Source organism: Lagenorhynchus albirostris, chromosome 6 (genome assembly GCF_949774975.1).
Source record: "Lagenorhynchus albirostris chromosome 6, mLagAlb1.1, whole genome shotgun sequence".
In the NCBI taxonomy this organism is placed as follows: domain Eukaryota; kingdom Metazoa; phylum Chordata; class Mammalia; order Artiodactyla; family Delphinidae; genus Lagenorhynchus; species Lagenorhynchus albirostris.
Window position 1 is genome coordinate 32,341,781 of NC_083100.1, and position 23,099 is coordinate 32,364,879.

General features: G+C 36.3%; 1 protein-coding gene across 5 annotated transcripts in view; it reads left to right on the plus strand.

The window, feature by feature from the left end:
• RAPH1 (Ras association (RalGDS/AF-6) and pleckstrin homology domains 1) overlaps positions 1-23,099 on the plus strand; it is a 120,395-nt gene that overhangs the window by 60,011 nt on the left and 37,285 nt on the right. For all 5 annotated transcript variants that reach the window (XM_060152243.1, XM_060152241.1, XM_060152245.1 and 2 more), the window contains 7 exons: positions 12,318-12,395; positions 12,842-13,001; positions 15,313-15,434; positions 16,604-16,669; positions 17,986-18,129; positions 19,007-19,117; positions 22,958-23,056. In XM_060152243.1, coding sequence (XP_060008226.1) covers positions 12,318-12,395; positions 12,842-13,001; positions 15,313-15,434; positions 16,604-16,669; positions 17,986-18,129; positions 19,007-19,117; positions 22,958-23,056 — 780 coding nt within the window. The remainder of the gene's footprint in view (positions 1-12,317; positions 12,396-12,841; positions 13,002-15,312; positions 15,435-16,603; positions 16,670-17,985; positions 18,130-19,006; positions 19,118-22,957; positions 23,057-23,099) is intronic.

Here is a 23,099-nt window from a genome sequence, read left to right on the forward strand (position 1 = left end):
CAAATAACACACAAGGGAATCCCCATAAGGTTAACAGCTGATCTTTCAGCAGAAACTCTGCAAGCCAGAAGGGAGTGGCAGGACATATTGAAAGTGTTGAAGGAGAAAAACCTGCAACCAAGATTACTCTACCCAGCAAGGATCTCATTCAGATTTGATGGAGAAATTAAAACCTTTACAGACAAGCAAAAGCTGAGAGAGTTCAGCACCACCAAACCAACTCTACAACAACTGCTAAAGGAACTTCTCTAGGCAAGAAACACAAAAGAAGGAAAAGACCTATAATAACGAACCCAAACCAATTAAGAAAATGGGAATGGGAACACACACATCGATAATTACCTTAAATGTAAATGGACTAAATGCTCCCACCAAAAGACACAGATTGGCTGAATGGATACAAAAACAAGACGCATATATTTGCTGTCTACAAGAGACCCACTTCAGACCTAGAGACACATACAGACTGAAAGTAAGGGGATGGAAAAAGGTATTTCATGCAAATGGAAACCAAAAGAAAGCTGGAGTAGCAATTCTCATATCAGACAAAATAGACTTTAAAACAAAGACTATTAGAAGAGACAAAGAAGGACACTACATAATGATCAAGGGATCGATCCAAGAAGAAGATATAACAATTGTAAATATTTATGCACCCAACATAGGAGCACCTCAATACATTAGGCAAATACAGCCATAAAAGGGGAAATCGACAGTAACACATTCATAGTAGGGGACTTTAACACCCCACTTTCACCAATGGACAGATCATCCAAAATGAAAATAAATAAGGAAACACAAGCTTTAAATGATACATTAAACGAGATGGACTTAATTGATATTTTTAGGACATTCCATCCAAAAACAACAGAATACACATTTTTGTCAAGTGCTCATGGAACATTCTCCAGGATAGATCATATCTTGGGTCACAAATCAAGCCTTGGTAAATTTAAGAAAATTGAAATTGTATCAAATATCTTTTCCGACCACAGTGCTATGAGACTAGATATCAATTACAGGAAAAGATCTGTAAAAAATACAAACACATGAAGGCTAAAGAATACACTACTTAATAACGAAGTGATCCCTGAAGAAATCAAAGAGGAAATCAAAAAATATCTAGAAACAAATGACAATGAAGACACGACGACCCAAAATCTATGGAATGCAGCAAAAGCAGTTCTCAGAGGGAAGTTTATAGCAATACAATCCTACCTTAAGAAACAGGAAACATCTCGAATAAACAACCTAACCTTGCACCTAAAGCAATTAGAGAAAGAAGAACAAAAAAACCCCAAAGTTAGCAGAAGGAAAGAAATCATAAAAATCAGATCAGAAATAAATGAAAAAGAAATGAAGGAAACGATAGCAAAGATCAATAAAACTAAAAGCTGGTTCTTTGAAAGGATAAACAAAATTGATAAACCATTAGCCAGACTCATCAAGAAAAAAAGGGAGAAGACTCAAATCAATAGAATTAGAAATGAAAAAGGAGAAGTAACAACTGACACTGCAGAAATACAAAAGATCATGAGAGATTACTACAAGCAACTCTATGCCAATAAAATGGACAACCTGGAAGAAATGGACAAATTCTTAGAAAGGCACAACGTGCCAAGACCGAATCAGGAAGAAATAGAAAATATGAACAGACCAGTCACAAGCACTGAAATTGAAACTGTGATTAAAAATCTTCCAACAAGCAAAAGCCCAGGACCAGATGGCTTCACAGGCAAATTCTATCAAACATTTAGAGAAGAGCTATCACCTATCCTTCTCAAACTTCCAAAATATAGCAGAGGGAGGAACACTCCCCAAGTCATTCTACGAGGCCACCATCACCCTGATACCAAAACCAGACAAGGACGTCACAAAAAAAGAAAACTACAGGCCAATATCACTGATGAACATAGATGCAAAAATCCTCAACAAAATACTAGCAAACAATCCAACAGCACATTAAACGGATCATACACCATGATCAAGTGGGGTTTATTCCAGGAATGCAAGGATTCTTCAATATACGCAAATCAATCAAGGTGATACACCATATTAACAAATTGAAGGAGAAAAACCATATGATCATTTCAATAGATGCAGAGAAAGCTTTTGACAAAATTCAACACCCATTTCTGATAAAAACCCTCCAGAAAGTCGGCATAGAGGGAACTTTCCTCAACATAATAAAGGCCATATATGACAAACACACAACCAACATCGTCCTCAATGGTGAAAAACTGAAAGCATTTCCACTAAGATCAGGAACAAGACAAGGTTGCCCACTCTCACCACTCTTATTCAACATAGTTTTGGAAGTTTTAGCCACAGCAATCAGAGAAGAAAAGGAAATAAAAGGAATCCAAATCGGAAAAGAAGAAGTAAAGCTGTCACTGTTTGCAGATGGCATGATACTATACATAGAGAATCCTAAAGATGCTACCAGAAAACTACTAGAGCTAATCAATGAATTTGGTAAAGTAGCAGGATACAAAATTAATGCACAGAAATCTCTGGCATTCCTATACACTAATGATGAAAAATCTGAAAGTGAAATCAAGAAAACACTCCCATTTACCATTGGAACAAAAAGAATAAAATATCTAGGAATAAACCTACCTAAGGAGACAAAAGACCTGTATGCAGAAAATTATAAGACACTGATGAAAGAAATTAAAGATGATACAAATAGATGGAGAGATATACCACGTTCTTGGATTGGAAGAATCAACATTGTGAAAATGACTCTACTACCCAAAGCAATCTACGGATTCAATGCAATCCCTATCAAACTACCACTGGCATTTTTCACAGAACTAGAACAAAAAATTTCACAATTTGTATGGAAACAAAAAGGCCCCGAATAGCCAAAGCAATCTTGAGACTGAAAAACGGAGCCGGAGGAATCAGGCTTCCTGACTTCAGACTATACTACAAAGCTACAGTAATCAAGACAGTATGGTACTGGCACAAAATCAGAAATATAGATCAATGGAACAGGATAGAAAGCCCAGAGATAAACCCACGCACATATGGTCACCTTATCTTTGACAAAGGAGGCAGGAATGTACAGTGGAGAAAGGACAGCCTCTTCAATAAGTGGTGCTGGGAAAACTGGACAGCTACATGTAAAAGTATGAGATTAGATCACTCCCTAACACCATACACAAAAATAAGCTCAAAATGGATTAAAGACCTAAACGTAAGGCCAGAAACTATCAAACTCTTAGAGGAAAACATAGGCAGGACACTCTATGACATAAATCACAGCAAGGTCCTTTTTGCCCGACCTCCTAGAGAAATGGAAATAAAAACAAAAGTAAACAAATGGGACCTAATGAAACTTAAAAGCTTTTGCGCAGCAAAGGAAACCATAAACAAGACCAAAAGACAACCCTCAGAATGGGAGAAAATATTTGCAAATGAAGCAACTGACAAAGGATTAATCTCCAAAATTTATAAGCAGCTCATGCAGCTTAATAACAAAAAAACAACCCAATCCAAAAATGGGCAGAAGACCTAAATAGACATTTCTCCAAAGAAGATATACAGACTGCCAACAAACACATGAAAGAATGCTCAACATCACTAATCATTAGAGAAATGCAAATCAAAACTACAATGAGATATCATCTCACACCCGTCAGAATGGCCATCATCAAAAAATCTAGAAACAATAAATGCTGGAGAGGGTGTGGAGAAAAGGGAACCCTCTTACACTGTTGGTGGGAATGTAAATTGATACAGCCACTGGGGAGAACAGTATGGAGGTTCCTTAAAAAACTACAAATAGAACTACCATATGACCCAGCAATCCCACTACTGGGCATATACACTGAGAAAACCATAATTCAAAAAGAGTCATGTACCAAAATGTTCATTGCAGCTCTATTTACAATAGCCCAGAGATGGAAACAACCTAAGTGTCCATCATTGGATGAATGGATAAAGAAGATGTGGCACATATATACAATGGAATATTACTCAGCCATAAAAAGAAACGAAATTGAGCTATTTGTAATGAGGTGGATAGACCTAGAGTCTGTCATACAGAGTGAAGTAAGTCAGAAAGAGAGAGACAAATACTGTATGCTAACACATATATATGGAATTTAAGAAAAAAAATGTCATGAAAAACCTAGGGGTGAAACAGGAATAAAGAGACAGACCTACTAGAGAATGGACTTGAGGATATGGGGAAGGGGAAGGGTAAGCTGTGACAAAGCGAGAGAGAGGCATGGACATATATACACTACCAAACGTAAGGTAGATAGCTAGTGGGAAGCAGCCGCATAGCACAGGGAGATCAGCTCGGTGCTTTGTGACCGCCTGGAGGGGTGGGATAGGGAGGGTGGGAGGGAGGGAGACGCAAGCGGGAAGAGATATGGGAACATATGTATATATATAACTGATTCATTTTGTTGTGAAGCTGAAACTAACATACCATTGTAAAACAATTATACTCCAATAAGATGTTAAAAAAAAAAAAAAAGAATCAGCAATAAAACCCTTTCTTTTGCTTGAGTTTCTCTCCCTAAAGGAGATCTAGGAATAGGGTAGAAGCAGCTTAAAGATGAGGGAAATTTAGAAATCTTAAGCATATGGTAGCCGTGTACGTTATAACCAGAGCAAAGAGCAAAATTCTTCCCTTTTTCTTAGCTCTTCCTTCTCTGTTCACTCTCTCTCTGGAATCCACTCTCATAGCTTCAACTAGGATCTCTGTTAATAGATCAGGTCTCTCTTCATGAGAGGTCGCTGTCAGACATTTCCTGGAAGATGACCAGCACCTCCAGTTCTGCAGGTCTTCAGCTTCCTTAACCACACTCTCCCTGGGGCCTCACAATTTATATCTGTTTTCTTCTTTTGACACCTCTGTTTCTGTACACAATGCTGCCACTCTCCCACTTACCCAGGTTTGAGCCATCTGGTGCCTTTCTTGTCACTTATTATCTCAGAGCTCTAATAAGCTTGTCATAATCTGTAGGATTGGTTGAGTTCACCCATCCATTTCATTCCCATTGCCACCACCCTAAAGCAGCCTCGTATTTTTTATTAGAGCCACGACTCTTGTCTCTATTTTTGCCTGTCCCTCCTCCAGTGCATTTTGTATACTGCTCTCAGATGAAGTATAACATACTACCATTTCCATTGCCTATTTATTCAACAAATATTTGTTTAATCGTGTACTGCGTTAGGTGCTGGGATATACAATAATTTTGTATGAAGTGGACATGGTCCCTGCCCTCAGCAGCTCACAGTCTATTTAGGAATATAGATAAAAAACGTTTACAAGCAAGCATGTAAACAAACTCTAAATCATGTTAAGTGCTATGAAGGAAACAAGGTAAGTAATAGAGAATACTGGGGGGAGGATTAGGGCTACATTTCCTTTAGATGGTAACATCAGCAAAGGCCCTTATAAGGGGTGACATTTAATGTAAAGCTTGAAGGATGAAAAGAAGCCAGCTTGAGGGTGAAGGGAAATGTTCCAAGTAGAGAGGCCCAGGGGGAAAAAGCTTGGCATGTTTGAGAAGCTGAAGAAACACTATGTTGCTGGAGCCACAGTAGTTGAGTAGTTGAATGAAGATACGAGTATCTTGATTTAGGTTTGGAGAGGTAGACAGGAATCAGATCATTCAAGGCACACTGAGGAGTGCCCCCCCCGCCCCCGCTAAATGCAGTGAGAATCTATTGAAGAGAATAACTTCATTCAACAAATATTTACTGAATACCTATTATGTGCCAGACACTGTTTACAACCCTTGAGATATGGCAGTGAACAGAACAGAGTTCCTATAACAGGGAGAGTAAGGTGTTTGCAAGTTTGGAAAAAATGCAGGCAGTAACTTCTCATCTCCCTTTGCCCAAGAGATGTTGATACTCACTGCAGCGTCAGAGCCATCGCTACTCAGACCCAAGTGCTGGCATTACTGGTGTATGTGGCCAACATCTAACTCTAGCTACCTCTATATACTGCCCTGCTTTCATACAACAAGACATTTGATCAGGAAGGTGACTCAGTAGCATAGAACCTAAACGTTTAGGGTGGAGTGGGGGATGGAGTCAAGGACGAGGTGGCAGAAACTCCTAGATAACCAGAGCCACAGGGACCTCTCGATGTCAGTGCCCTCTACCAGAGCATGTGGCTGTTTTGAAGCTAAGTTGAGTTTATACCTCTTTCATACCACCTGTGTGGCAGTCTGGTTCCCCTTACCCAAAAGCATGGTGTCCCAGTTACTGACTCACCTCTGACCTGCACTTTTCCAAACTAGGACTTTGTAACACTGGGTAGTTAGAACACAGTAAAATGAACACAGTAACACTGCTTAGGCCAAGAATGCAAAAAGAATGCTTTGTTTGTTTGTTTCCATCCCCAATCCAGTTGTCATTATATCACTGTTAATGAAATAACTACCCCATTATACAGTTCTGAGCCAGGAGCCTCTGCAAAAACAATGCCAACCTATTTCTTCTAGGAGCAGCATTAGTGCCAGCACAGGACTGTTTTGCCATAAATGGGAGCAGTGGGCAAAAGACACATAGCTCATCTGATGCCCTTCAGTCTCTGGGTACCATTTGAAAGGCCTTCCCTGACCTCCTGAAATAATGCATTTTTTCACTCTTTACTCCTTTAACCTGCTTTATTTTATTTTTTTTCATAGAACTGACCACTAACTGACTTATCTCATACCTGTTTCTTTCTTGTCTCTCGTTAAATGTAAGCTCCATGAGAGCAGGAGCTCTGTATCCCCGGCACTCAGGCCCAAGCCTGGACAGTCTCGACAAACATCTGTCATGTAAAAGAATGGTCCTCTAGTGACCATCGAGGTTTCAAGGACTGCTGTACTGTTAATCACCCTTTTCTTTGCTTCAGAGAAGTTGTAAAAATGCTTTTATATTACTGAAAGTCTTTTGTTTTTGATAAGCAGTTTTTATTTACTGTTATCCCCAAAGTGTATGTATGCTATAATCCTTAAGGACAAAAGGGACTGTGACATGGTAGAAAGAGCAAGTAGTTATTCACTTGGTAACTGCCTGTATGATCTTTGAAAGATAAGTCTTTCTGGGCCTTAATTAGTTCAGTGGACATAATAATAATAATGTTAGCCCCTGCATTATTGAGAATTAGATGAGATACATGCCTTGTAGTGTGTGGCAAGTAGGTGTTCAGTTAATATTAGTTCTCTTCTTAGTGAGAGAATCTGTTTCGTGATTTCTTCAGGGGGAAGTAGACTAGTTGTTACTATTATTATTTTGGCTCTAAGCAGTTTTATAGAATAGAACATTTTGTGGGCATTAAACTGTTCATCACTCCAAGTTTTCTTTGAATCATTTTAATTTACACAACTTTATTGTAATCTGTGACACAAACTGGACCTCAAAGAAACTGCTAACTACTCTTCAGCTCCTTAATTTCAATCCCATTGGTTCCGAACCCACAAAGCCTTAATAATTTCTTAGCTGAAGGAATTCACTAGCCAGTTCTTTGCAACTGTAACTCTTTCTGTAAGTATTCTAATTTTTACGCTGAAGAGAATGCTGTAACATGAAGAGAATGCTGTAACACTTTGTAACCACAGCATTGGCTTTCATTTAATCGTAAGATCTTAACGGAGTTTTTGTCCTTTATGTAAATTTGAGGAGGCTTGGCATTTGATGGTTATTGATAGCCACACAGGAGTTTTTCAGGTGGAAAAATAGGTTGTCTCTTGCCCTTTTAAGGGAAGGGGTAGGAGAGAAAGTTAAGTTGTTATATGTGTGAGGTATCTTTTACTTATGTTAAGGATGGTTGTGAGACAAACAGTGTGAACAAAGGGATAGCCCAAAGATAAGGGGCAGAAAACTTAAGACCTACCTGAGTTTGTCAACTTTAACAAACAGAAGAGAAGATGGGATGAATAAAGCTTTGTTCTTTGTATTAAACTTGGCCTGCAGACATTGAACAGAGATTTACCTTGCCTAAATAAGTAAACTATTAGATGTCTTCTAAGTATATAATCTAAACACATCAGCAAAGATTTATTGACCTTTCCTGTATTGCACAGCACTCTGAGCTTAAAACAGTTTCTTCCTTTCTATGGTTGTTATGGTTAAAAGTACGATTCTAGCCTAAATATAGTAAATACAAGCCAACTTTCTGAGGAAGAGCATATACCCATGGGAAGTATAAAATACTATGAATCTTGCAATTTGATACAAATATTTTTATTTCCAGTTTTGCTCCAGTGACATTCAGACTCTAATAGTTAGAGGTATTTTGATCAATTGTTTCTTCTAAAAGCTTCTAGCAGGGATTGATTATCCTTGCTAATAAACTGGAGAAGAATAAACTAAAATTTACCTAGGTTGAAATTAAGCACACAGTTCTTAAATTCAAATTTGACCAATTTATGTATTTATTAAGAGTAGTATTTTGAGCAAATGGAAGAATAGCTGAGTTTGGATGTTAAAATAGGCCCACCTGGCTGCTCTACATAAAAATGGTTTCTTATTGATGGCTAGGAAATCTGATTGGTTTAATGTATGTTAATTGGTTGTTTCTCTTGTTTCTTTAATCCTTTCTTCCTATGTGTCAACTTTTTAGCCTGTGGAGCAGAAACTGATCTGGGAGTTTAAATTAATCTTACAATTGAATGACTTTTTGGCACTGCTTCAAAAGATAGCAGTGGTTGTATTCTATTGTATTTGGTAAATAATATAATAATAAAATGGGAGTATGAAAATACTGTTTTGGTGTTTATAACCAATATCAGAATGCTATATTTAAATTTTTATATTCCATTTTTGAATAGACTATTTTTTAAGAGCAGTGTTAGGTTCACAATAAAATTGAGAAGGAGGTACAGAGGTTTCCAGTATACCGCTTGCCCTCACACGTACATAGCTTCCCCATTATCAACATCCCCCACCAGAGTGGTACGTTTGTTATAATTGATGAACAAGTGTTGACCATTATTATCACCCAGAGTCCATAGTTTACATTAGGGTTCAGTCTTGGTGTTGTACGTTCTATGGCTTTGGACAAATGCATAATGATGTGTAGCTATCATTATAGTATCATACAGAGTAGTTTCACTCCCACAAAAATCCTCTGTAGTCCACCTATTCATCCCTCCCTCTCCCTAACCTCTGACAGCCATTAATCTTTTTACTGTCTCCATAGTTTTACTTTTTCAGAATGTCATATAGTTGGAATCATACAATATGTAGCCTTTTCAGGTTGGCTTCTTTCACTTAGTCATGTGCATTTAAGGTTCCTCCATGTCTTTTCATGGCTTGATAGCTCATCTTTTTTTTAGCACTGAATAATATTCCATGGTCTGGATGTAGTACAGTTTATCCATTTGTCTACTGAAGGATATCTTGGTTGCTTCCAAGTTTTGGCAGTTATAAAGAAAGCTGCTATAAGCATCTGTGCGCAGGTTTTGGGGTGGAGGTAAGTTTTCATCTCATTTTGGTAGATATTAAGGAGCTTGATTACTGGAGTATTGTAAGAGCATGTTTAGTTTTGTAAGAAACCACCAAACTATCTCCTAAAGTGGCTGTACCCTTTTGCATTCCCACCAGCAATGACTGAGAGTTCCTGTTGCTCCACAACCTCACCAGCATTTGATGTTTTCAGTGTTTTGGATTTGGGCCATTCTAATATGTTTGTAGTGGTATATCGTTGTTTAAATTAAAACAACGATGGCAGTTCTCTAATGACATATGACATGAGCATCTTTTCACAGGCTATTTGCCATCTGTGTAAGCTTTGGTGAGTTCTGTTCAGGTTTTTGGCCCAGTTTTTAAATTGGGTTGTTCATTTTCTTGCTGAGCTTTAAAATTCTTTGTATATTTTGGATAATAGTCCTTTATCAGATGTGCCTGATAAATATTTTCCCCTAGTCTATGGCTTGTCTTCTCATTCTCTTGAATATTCTCTTTTTCTTAAAAATGTTATTTGGCTTTGAGGAAATCTTCTAAACGTTTTTTAACTTATGCAGATCAATCAATATCATAAAAGAATTTGACCTTTTAGAAGCTCATGTTTATGTTCCAGATACACAAAGCATTGATACTATCAATTTTTCCTCTTCAGACTTTGAGATTTAAATTTGCTTTTCAGAAATATGAAGTGAAATTCGAAATTATGCCTTGGTAAATTTTTCTTCTTTATAGCAGCCATTTATACCAATATAAGGATGTGGCAAATGAGCCATGAAGAACATACAATCATTATCCCATTGAGAAAACACTCATAAAACTTCTGCTTCCCTCTTTATCTTCCAAAATATGATGAAATAACTGATTTAATAAAAACCGCTGGAAAATGCTAGTACTTAGAATTCCTGTATAGAATAGTGCTCCACTCATCAGAAACACATAGGGTTTGGTAATTTAATAATGATTTTGTTTCTCTAAGACACAGAATTCTAGAGGCTGAGAGTTTGTTTGGTTTTTGTTTTGTTTTTTTTTTTTTTTTGCAGTACGCGGGCCTCTCACTGTTGTGGCCTCTCCTGTTGCGGAGCACAGGCTCCGGACACGCAGGCTCAGTGGCCATGGCTCATGGGCCCAGCCGCTCCGCGGCATGTGGGATCTTCCCAGACCGGGGCACGAACCCGTGTCCCCTGCATGGGCAGGCAGACTCTCAACCACTGCGCCACCAGGGAAGCCTGCGCATTTTAATGAGAGTTTTAATGACAGTAGTCTAGTTTTCTCATTTTATAGCCTGCTTTAAAAAGAAAAAAAAATGTATCTTATGTTAAAATATACAGTCAACATATTTTATAATTCTGTAATTTGTTTATTTGCATACAGGCGGAGGTAGGATGATTTAATCTTTTAATCAGAGGAGTATATCTAAGAATCAAGTCTTATCTTACTCCTCTCCATTGTTAAAATGCAATTCTTTGTTCTGTGTCTAATTGGGTTTACAGATAGTATTTCCAGACCTTAGTTATTATGTTAATTCACTGACTGCTTTCATTGAAATGGATCAGATTTCTGGCAAACAAACCCACTGTCCTTCCTAACCACTGTTTTCTTCTCTGTTCCACAGAGTAGTAAATACTAAGCTTGAAATGAGGGGAGTCAGCCTAGATGTGAAATGGAAAGAGAAGCAGTTAAAAAATAAGAAAGCCAACAGAATTTAGGAGAACAGGGAAGAATCTATTAAATGAATTGAGTTTTTGTTTTTTTGCCCTAGAAACTTTAGCTTTTTAACGAAGAATAACACATGGATTGTGGTTTTTAATCACAATCCAGAGCAGATAAAGTTTGGCTGATGTAAATAGGTTTCTCGCTTTTTTTTTTAAAGTCATATTAAGTAAAGAAATATATAATATGGCATTTTATGTTTTTCTTAGGTATTTTAGATATTTGCTAGAGCAACCAAAAGCTTAGAATTAAAAAGGAATCCTTTATTATAAGCAAAGGTTTACTTACATGAGTCTTTTTCAATTGGAGATTAATGCTACAGTGTACTATGGCCTATTGCTGGAAAGTACAAGTAAGTACCAGTGTTACAGTACTATATGTTGTTCTAGGAGAAAATAGGCAAATGTTTTAAGTATAGTTTTATTTTATTACTACTTGTAATCTAAATTTTATAAAGTAGAAATTACTGTAAGTTAAATATTTGGAAAATTATATTAGTATTTTAAGAACTTTTATCCATGAATTAATAAAAACAAAATTGCATTTAAAGACGCGAGACATTGATTATATTGTGTGATTGCTCCAAAGCAGAGTAAAACCTAAGAATTTAATGCAGCCTCCTCTATTTGTATTTGTATATTAATATGAACATACCTACATTTTTTATTAAGTATTTTTGTATAGCTGCAAAGAGATAAATTGATACTGGTTTTTTGCTATTTTTATGATGATGATATGTTTTCAGTATAACAGGACAGAACATTACTATGCAAAAATTGCCTGTACTTTGGAGGGGGTATAAATTCAGAGTCACTGGCAGACCCACAGATACCCTCATGTTTTCCCTATCCTGAAACCTGAAATTTATCTGCTTCAGATTGACAGTTGAGAATTAAACTGTTGGATTAAATTAAAATTAAATTACTACATCACTAGAATATGAAAATCTAGTCTTATTATAAGAGATCTTCAAGTCTGCATCTTAAAAAATGTTCCTTTATAATATGTCTGCTCTCACTTTGTGAACACGGTTATTTTTAAATTGTGTTCTATAGAAGTGTGTGAAGTTATATTCTTACTGAAATTTAATTTTAGCAGCATCCTTAAGGATAAAAAGACTTCTCAAATAATTCTCATTATTTTAGCATTAGTTTATCTGAAGTGCTTTGTGTTCACAGGAAGAACAGGCAGCAAAATTGAAAGCTGAGAAGATCAGAGTTGCCCTAGAGAAAATTAAAGAGGCACAAGTGAAAAAGGTGATATTTGGGCTTTTTCTTGGTTTGGGATTTTTATCTGTTTTACGGATTTATGAAGAATTGCCTTGTTTATGTAACGTAGCTCTAAGATATAGCAAGCTATAGAGGGGTATTTCTTTCAAATACATTTTTCACATGTATTTTTTTGTGGATAAAATGCATTATAAAAGAAGTACCTTTCTGGTTTTAAATTCTAAAAGGGTAAAACAAAATAGTCTTATTATAATCTTACCTGTTATTTTAATTTTTAAAAATGCATTAAATTTATTTAGTTAGGTTATCTAATACCTAATTTTAGAGTATTTTTCTTGCATAATAAATCATTATTTGTGTTTTAATTTATATTTTAGCTAAGGACATTACTCAGAACATTACTCAATATTGGAAGAAATTTCTAGAATGCCTGTTTTTTGGTTTGTATTTAATTTCCTTTTTTCGTATTATAGCTGGTGATTAGAGTCCACATGTCTGACGATAGTTCTAAAACAATGATGGTGGATGAGAGGCAGACAGTGAGACAAGTGCTGGACAACCTGATGGACAAATCTCACTGTGGTTATAGTTTAGACTGGTCTCTGGTGGAAACCATCTCTGAGTTACAAATGGGTTAGTAGTATCATTGCTATAATTACTTTTTAATTTCTATGTAATTTCAACAGTTTTCATGTTGATAAAAGCAACTTGAGACATCTTTATACTGTATTTTTTTTCTATTATATAACCCTGGCCTTTTTACATTGTTTTTTTCCCCCCAAGTGTTTTGACATTTCTTTGAGTGCAGTATCATTTCCAGTTCACTTTAGATTTTTTTTTGGCCAGAACAAAGTTGTTCTCTTTTTTTAAGTAACAAAATATTCTTTTCCCTTCAAATAAGAACCAAATATATTGAACACACTTACTAAAGACCGTTACATTTATTCACATTTGTACTGAAGTCTTTATACCACCATTTGACTTTCAGGGGAAACATAAAGCACATCTTATTTTTAGCTAGATGTACTAAGTCTTAGTTTCCTATGTTTTGTAGTTTGGTATGGTGTTTTCTAACTTTAAAAATCCCTCATTTTTTTTTTTTTTTTTTTTTTTTTAAAATCCCTCATTTTTTATATCATCTTTGACTCTTTTAAAAAGTGTTCTTTTTGTAATATTGTGTGATTACAGAAACCTCGCAATAATTATTTTATTAGGCTTTATTCAATCAGTAATCAATTTCAACTTGCTATTTTGTTTAAAAAATGTATTTGCATTGCTCTTACTACCTATGATATCTTTAAATATTTCACAGCAGTTTCCAGAGAAATAAAAACTTAATTATTAACACTTTTCTTTCAGAACACACATACACAACCCCCAAAACCAAACCATAAGTTAGAAGTTTATTAATATGTATAAACATGTATTCTAATAATACTTCCCTATAACTATTCTTAGAGAATTAGAAAGGTTTGAGTTCATAGATATAGTGTCACCATACACAGAAAATGTTTGGATGATAGTTTTTAGAATATTTCCATGGCCATTGTTAAAGATCCATAACTATCATTTAATCATATTTGGCACAGTGATTCAAATATAATATGTAGTCATTCAGTACTTGGTGAATGAATAAAAGAAAAGAAAACAAGGGACTACTAAGAGCCCAAAATAAGATGGTGGAAACAAACTATGACAAATGTAAATCATTCAATTAAACAACAGAGATTATTAGAAAGGATGAATGAACAAAATGCAAGTGTTTGCTGTTTACAAAAGACCTTTTACCTAAAGACACAGAAAGATTCAAAGTAAAAGGAATGTGGAAAGACACTAACCAAAAGAAAGATAATATTAACTATGTTATTATCAGGCAAAATAAACTTTAAGCAAAATGCATTACTAGAGATAAAGAGAACCATACATCTTCATCAGGCAGGTATAATCATTCTAAATTTTATCTAATAATAGCATTAAAATTTATAAAGCAAAAGTTGACAGAACTACCAGGAGAGATTCACAAGTCTACCTTCATAGTAGAAACTTTTCATCTAAGAATCTTTTCAGTGATCAGTATAATCAAGCAGACAAAAATGAATATAGATATATTTAGAACACTAATAACAGGAAAATATGCATTCTTTACAGGCAGAAATGGAGTATTTCTAAAAATTGATTCTGGTATGAGGTTATAAGCAGCTCTCAAGAAATTTCAAAAAATCATTATCTCTAGAATATGTTATTTGAACATATGTTCAATATATAGGACAAGTTCTTTGATTCCTAATTTGGAAATTAGAAAATACATCTCTGTTTAAATTTAAACAAAACTCATAGATCAAAGAAGAACTCATCTTGGAAATTTTTTGAATGACAAGAAATGAATGCCGTTAGAAGCACTTAATACCAGAATTTATGAAATGTAACTAACATGTTGGTGTTTTTTTTGTGTGTGTGTGGTACGCGGGCCTCTCACTGTTGTGGCCTCTCCCGTTGCGGAGCACAGGCTCCAGCCGCGCAGGCTCAGCGGCCATGGCTCACGGGCCCAGCCGCTCTGCGGCATGTGGGATCTTCCCGGACCGGGGCACGAACCCGTGTCCCCTGCATCGGCAGGCAGACTGTCAACCACTGCGCCACCAGGGAAGCCCGCATGTTGGGTTTTTTTTAAGGGTGGGATGGGCAAAGGCTGAAGGCTGAAGAAGACCTTGAAGTCAGAAGACCTAGATTCTAGTCCTGATCCTTCCATGTAGCAGCTGTGTGACCTTTGCTGAAGTCACTTAACACCACGAGGGCATGTTTCCTTATTTGAAAATAGAGGGAAGACTAGATAATCTCTCAGGGGTGTCAGTTAAGGGTTTTGCTGTGAATTACTTCACAAGGTTTCTTGTCTTTTATGCAGTTCTGATGAATACTAACAAAATACTGATATTTTATTTTGGGACAGAGAGAATCTTTGAAGACCATGAAAACTTGGTTGAAAATCTTCTGAATTGGACAAGAGATAGCCAAAACAAGCTTATATTTATGGAGCGTATAGAAAAATATGCACTTTTCAAAAACCCACAGGTGAGACTATAGCTTACAGAGGTCAGGATTCTTAAATGTTCATATTATATAATTCTCTGACTGCTAAGTTAATAGAGTTAAAAGATTGGTAACCACCCGGTTGGAGCATTCACTACTGCCCAGGTGGCAGGCCTCAAAGAAGTTGCCAGTTCTGCAGAGCCAGATGGGATGAGCCTTTGGAGAAGCAGGATTACCTCCAGGGGGTTACCAGGTTTCTGTTCTCTCTAATTCAGAGCCGTTTTGAGCTGTTTATTTGGTGAGTTCCTTATCCCTCAAAGGAAAGTACTTGCATATTTAAGTTTCTCTACTTTTGTCATTTATCCAGTTGACACTTTGATTTATTTTATTTTTTTGAAAACCCAGTAACCTTGATTGTAAATGGTTCCACATTCTAATATATGTTACCTTTATCTATATAGTATCTTTGCTTATTCCAAAATAATATTTGAGTTAATCCTTCCTAATACCCAAATATTTTATAAAAATCAATAGGTGAGAGAAAACAGCCCCACTATAAAAAGTAGTAATGAGAAAAATAGTAGCAGTGTTAAAGTTATTGAATAGTTATCCTTCAGGCAGCTTAATCATGAAACATCTTTACTGGGTATTTTTAGTGAAGAATACACATTTGGGAATACCAACAGATCTTTTTATGGATGATTGTGAAAAAATGTTTCATAAGGCTGATAATTAGAATTCAAATTTTAGTTGAGTCAAGCAAATGAGATCATGGTAGCCTCAGAGAATTTGGGATTTAGATTAAATTTTCTCCATCTGGATCAGTTAAACTCAGCATATTTTAAGGTAATTTGCCTTACTTGTTGTACTTAATAATTTGTAAACCTTTAAGGTCCTGTAAGTGTAGCTTTCATTAGATATACAAAAACATATTTGCTAGCTGTTGCATGTAATATCACCTCAGGATTTGGGGGAGGGCAGTTTACGGAATAATTCAAGATAAATGGATAAGGTAAGGAGGAGGTCAGTGTTAAGCATTTCCGTGAAGATCCCACGAACAGGTTGCTTTTCAAAGGGGTATTCCCCTCACTCTGTGTAGGCAGGAATCAACACAGGGTTTCTGTGTCTCTAGAAGAAATCATATACATACCTGTGCCAAGGGAATAGCAGAGTGGGTTTATCCTTTAACTTTCATCTATTCATTTTTCCAGAATTATCTTCTGGGAAAAAAGGAAACAGCTGAGATGGCAGATAGAAACAAAGAAGTGCTGTTGGAGGTATGACTTCCTTCCCTCCTTCCCCTTTTCCTGCACATTATAATATTTCAAATATTAAGCACCTTTTTTGAAGTCCAGAATGTCAGTGCTCTATATTTATAATTACAATCGTAAATAGGGAAGCCTATTTTCTTCCATAGCCTGTTGGAGAGAGTTCAGCTGTGTGAACATTAGAACACCGAAGAACCTTGTAAAACTTATTATTTTGCCAGGCAGTGTACTAGTGGGCTAAAAGGAGTTATGAGCTTTTAGTAGCTGACAAGTGGGAGAAAAGACTGGTCATGAAGGATGTGATTGTACTGTTTTATCTGCTTACCCAGAGAGAAATTTGAGTATAGTTAGCTACTTACAAAATATTTCAAACCTTGGCCTGAAATAACTCAAATAATTTTAAAAATCATAATGATTCTTTTTAAAAATATATATACATCTCTTTATTTTGAAGAGTAATAAAACAAATTCAAACATAATTGAATTTTTGGTTTTTGCTGATTTTAGAGAACTAAGGTCGACATTAGTATGTTTGAAAATCTGAATAAACTCTTATTTAGCAACAAGGCTATTAGGAAGATGAAGATCAGCACTAAGCTTTTCATAGGGATGCTATAGCTATAATTAAGAAAAGTACTCTTCATAATTCCTAATTGTTTTTTTTTGTTTTGGGGAGAGAGAAATTAATTCACCTTCATGTGTTCAAGTTTAGTGAGGATTTCTACTTTTCCTTTACTAAATACATGATTGATTTTTAAATTAAATTTTTATCTAAGTATAGACATTAGAATCCAGAATTTTGAGTTTGTTTATATTCCTTTCAACCTAGTATTAAATATTCCTTGTTTTAGAAGTTTTGATACATTGATAGTTTTTAAACTGTGAAAGTGTAATCATTCATTTAGCATGTTGCTTTCTTTTAAAATATATTCCTATTTAACGTACAGCTAATCGAAATGTGTTGTTAATTTGGAGAAAAATAAAGTCTAATGTTTATGTTAGCTCTGACACTTTGATTAAATTTAGTGTAACTATGCTGTTTATAAATGCATTTAAGTACTTTTATATGCAACTCAGTTGACATTTCACCTTAGTTTCCTCAAAACAATGTTAGGTAAAAGTTCTTAGGGATTGCCATAGTCGTTCCAGAGTAAAGCCATGTAATGTTTAGAACAGAAAGTTCTAATTGAGGTAAAATTAGCAGCATGGTTTTTATACAGAGGCATTTTGGTTTAATCACAGTGTCATGCATTTCACAGGGGTAAACACAACTTTGTTCTGAGAATCTAAGGATCGTGTCTTTCCAAATCATCTTCTTCTTTTAGGAGTGTTTTTGTGGAAGTTCTGTAACTGTACCAGAAATTGAGGGAGTCCTTTGGTTGAAAGATGATGGCAAGAAGTCCTGGAAAAAGCGTTATTTTCTCTTGCGAGCATCTGGTATTTACTATGTCCCTAAAGGAAAAGCAAAGGTGCGTCCCTTCTGCTGACTTTTAGCTTCCTTATTATGCTGATTGATTTTAATTTGTAGTGAGCATGCTAATAAGGTAATCTAGGCTCTGATTTGTTTCAGCTCATGTAGGACACACAAAACATTGCTTTGTTTATTGATCTATTATAAGAAAGAAGAAACCTGAAAATGTTCACTCTCTGCTCATTAGTTGGGCCCATCTCGATTCTCCTGGCAAATTTGAAATCATGCTTTTATTTCTTATTTTTGGAGCTTCTGCCAGAGTCATTTTTGCTTGTTATTGTTCGGGGGAGAATACCTTTCTAGGATTACAGGCGTTTCAGCCTTGCTTAGGTAATGTGCTTCTGCTAAGGGCCCCCATAGTAGCTGTCACTTCTGTGCTTACTGGGGGCCCAGCACTGCAGAAGATCTTTACAGGGTAATCTCATCCAGTGTTTACCACCATCCTGAGAGGTACATGTTGTCGCCCCTGTTTAACTGGCGAGGAACCCTGACTTGAGAATTGCTGTACTTGAGATATGCACTACAGGCACTGAGCTACATGATATCTCTTGTTCTTTCCAGAGAGCTCTATCATACTATATTGTATTTAATATAAATACTATACTATATTTAAAGTCTCTTTAAAGTGCCATCCTTTCCAAGCAAGTCATTGTTCCTTATGAATGGCAAGACAGTAAGTGAAACAGACTGCCTTTTTTGTTGCATCATGGATTTAAAGAAGAAGCATCTGCAGAGAATCTCACTGTCTTGTCTTCTGCAAAATAGCAATAATTTCTACTTGGTAAAGTTTGATTCTCAGTTAGAAGCTGTTACTAGTGATATCTGCTTGTTTACACATTACTGTTAATTCAATCTTTCGGGTGTTTTTTCCGCAGGTGTCTCGGGATCTGGTGTGCTTTCTCCAGCTGGACCATGTCAATGTTTACTATGGACAGGATTATCGGAATAAATACAAAGCACCTACAGACTACTGTCTGGTGCTCAAGGTAAACATATATCTCTTTTTAGGAATTTTAATTGATGTTAGACATAGAGAGGGTTATTGGACATCTTAAAATAGTTTGGATCTCCATCGAGTGTCCTATTTTTGCTTTTTTCTGTATAGGTTTTTAAAGGAATGGTAAAGGGAATTCCCTGGTGGTCCAGTGGTTAGGACTCAGCGCTTTCAGCTCCCGGAGCCTGGGTTCAATCCTTAGATGGGGAACTAAGATCCCACAAGCTGTGCATCGTGGCCAATAAATAAATGAAGGAAGGGGGGAAGGAAGGAAAGCCTGTGTTTATCCCGCAGCTGACCCTAGTTAGAGTGATGACACTAGGAAATGGATACTGAATTGTAAGCTTTGAGTCATAATATATAAAATGGATTAGATTATAAATCTGAGACTCTCATTTAATAGCTGGCTTAGTTTAGGAAGACTTAGATCAGAGCCACATGTTGGGGGAAGGGTTCTTTTCCGGTACTAACTCAGCAGAACCAACAGAGCCCGAGTTCAAAGTGGGCTGGTTCTCATCTGGTCCAGAAATAATTCTCGTCTCCCTTTTCTCCTGAACTATGGCTCTGATAGCCCACGCATGTATTATGATCCATCTAAGCTGTTTTTAGTGATTTTTTTCCCCCTATATCCAAACTTTTGAGTTTCTCATACTCATCATATCTGTACTTTTGAGAACTGACATTTTTAGTGATCTATTGGAACATTAGGAAAAGGTAACATTAAAAAGTTCAGGATAATTATGGAAATGATTATGTTTTTCTCATTACGTTTTCTCATTTTCTCAGTAGCCCCGTGGTAACTACTTAGGTCTACGTGTTTATATCATCGTTTGATTTTGCTTTTGTCTGAGAATTGTCAGTTGGGTTTGAAGAGGTGGTTTAGGATTTTGGGGTAGAGTTTTGATTGCTTTGATAAAGTTAGGTGTATTATAATGGTAGCCCTTTATTAAGTGATCGTTTTTGGAGAATACCCTATATCACTTAGTTCCAGTTAGCAAATAATTTTTTAAAAGTCAGTATAAAGTAGCTTAATCCAGCAGTTTTCAAAATGAGCTCTAGGGTCCCCTGGAGTCCCTGAGACCCTATAAAGGGACCTGTGATGTCAGTGTTATTCTTCTAATAATGCTAAGATGTTTTTTGCCTTTTATACTCTCATTCTCTCACAAGTGTGTAATGGAGTTTTCTAAAAGGTTACATGACACGTGATGATATCTTTGCTCCCCTGGGTAGTGGAATGTGTATTTGTATACTCTTATATTTAACTTTTTCTCAGCTTTAATTTCTTATAAGGTAAATATCAATATAAATAAGTTATTTGGGGGTCTCATAACATGGAGACAGTAAGAATTTATTTCAGTGGCTCAAAGTTGTCAGTGAGAACCTACATTCTTTCCATCTTTCCCTGTTCCATCTTCTGCGTATGGAGCTTAATAAGCTGCATATCAGCTTATTCTCAGACCGACTTACCTCAGTCACAAATGGCCACTGCCATTTGACCCAACAAAATCCAGCAGAGGAAGAGGGACTGTTTTTCCCTGTATGTCTTTTTTTAAGAGGAAAGAAATATTTCCCAGGAGTTCTTCTAACAGCCCTCCCTTTGAGGGCCGTTGGCCCGGAGTACATGCCCACTCTTACACCCATCACTGGCAGGGAACACAGCCACCATTTTTGGTTTACACTAGTCAGAATTTGCTCTCTGAGGTGAGGAGTAAACATCCAAACAAATTGGGGTTCTATCAGAAAAGGGGTAGAGAGGAGGAGTTAGCTGTGGGGAAGGCAATCAACAGTGTCTGTTAGGGCCAGAAGTAAGTAGGACCACTGGCTAGTACTTTAATCCTTTTTGCAGCTCATAGAATTCTTAGGTTAAGAATATTTTTGTTCTAAGGGTTTTCTTGTTTGTTTTTATAATAATGATTTGTATGCTTCGTATTTGCTTTTAGTAAAGTCGGTTAAGCTAAATTTATGTATTTATATTGCCTACCTATTTATATCTAGAAATTTTAATGTATTGAACTGAAAAAAACACCTTACCACTGGGTGCAAATAATAGTAAAAATAATGGCCACCATTTACTGAAGAACTCCAGGGTGGAAGGTGCTGCACTAGAAGCACTGGACATGTCCATCTCACAAGTCTGGTCTAGAGTCCCCATTTTTCAGATGTGGAAACTGAGGTTTAAGGGATCAATTTGCCTGAGACCACTCAACTATTAGTATTTAAGATATGTCTTTCTTTCTTGTAAGTCTACACTAGATTTTGCCTATGTAAGTGTTTTATTCTTGAGCGTTTGAGATCTGACAAACCAAAAAGTGCTGCCACACAGGGTCTACACAAATGCAAATGTAAATATTTGTAGGGCCTGATCCCTTTCATCAACTTTGAGCTTTAATGACTGAGTCTGAGTCCTTCCAGTGACATGCAGGATACAGGAAATATATACACACTTGTAGGAGGTAATAAAACACACCATTTGGTAATTAGGTTTTTTTTTTAAGATAATAAAAATAAGGGAAGAGCTTATTCATGAAATTTGACAATGTAGAAATAAATAAGATATATGTTGATATATTATCTGAAAGAGGTACACACTTGGGACACATACGTATGTGTGTATAATTAAGTATCTTAAAGGAAACCTGTGTTTTAAAAATATATATACCACAACAATTGTTGGAATAGAGCTCAGCTTAGCCAGGTCTAAATTTTCATCCCTTGAGAAATGAGGCAAAGTAATTTAATATGTTAGGTGGGAAGGAAAAAAATGGTTAGGATTTAGTGATGGAGTATGAATATGAACTTCTCAAACACTGTTATTAATAGAAGGATGTTATACATGATAATCATGGAAGTAACAGGGTGGTAGAGTGTTATAGTCTTATTTTTTAGCTTCTTGCATATTAGTTGAGAGAATTGATTTTCAGGCTTATATTGTTTCCAAAGTAATAAATGCGTTGTATATATTCAGTAGTTTCTTTTGGTACTTGGACTAAGATGTTAGAGTATCACTTTTAGTTACAGATTAGGAATTATGTCTCAGTCTAATTTTTGGCAGGAAGGGTTTTTTCTTCCCAGGGAACTAGTGGTTGTGGCCCAGTGGAGTTAAAATACCCTGAGTCTGTTCTAGCACTTGCATTTTGTAGCCAAGGTCAAGTCACTCACCTCCCATCCAAGACTCAACTGAAAAGTACATTGGGCTGTGAAGACTAAATCTGATGACGCAGTTGAAAAGCTGCTTATTGCCCAGAGGGCACATGCTGTGGGCAGAGGGGCCTGCAGAGCAGTGCTCAGTCCACAGCAGGGAGCAGCACCCATTGCATCCCAGGTGCTGCGCCCTGTGCTTCTTCCCCCCACCCAGGTGTTCACCTCCAGAGAAGCACTGGAAGCTTCACCAAAGACTCTTATATGGAGCCTTCTGATTCCATGAGTTCAGTTAATTCAAAGTGAAATAAACATTCTCCTCCCTTTTTATACTCTTATATTGGTAGATTAAAACTTCCACTGACTTTGTTAAGCTTGATAGACTTTGTTTCTTTGAAATGTAGAAGGGGTACTGTGGAGTTTCCCATGATGTGAAGGTTTTTCTGTTTTTTGTTGGTTTGTTTTTTAACTGAAACATCTTGACCTAAAATTTAACACAAGTTTCTTTCTTGTTTATTTTGTAAAAATACTTAGGGCCATTTTATTTGGCCTTATGGATGTTTAAGAGGTATAAATTATTTGGCCATTATTCCAAAGACCTGTAATTTGTCAGGATATGTTTAAGCTTTGATAGACTTTGTTTATTTCTTAGTTCTCCAGGGGACTTAGTTGGATTTTGCCTTTAATCTTGCAGCACCCACAGATCCAGAAGAAATCTCAGTACATCAAATACCTTTGTTGTGATGACGTGAGGACCCTGCACCAGTGGGTCAATGGTATCCGCATCGCAAAGGTAGGTTTTCTTTTGGTTTGATAATGGAATGATGGGTGCTTAA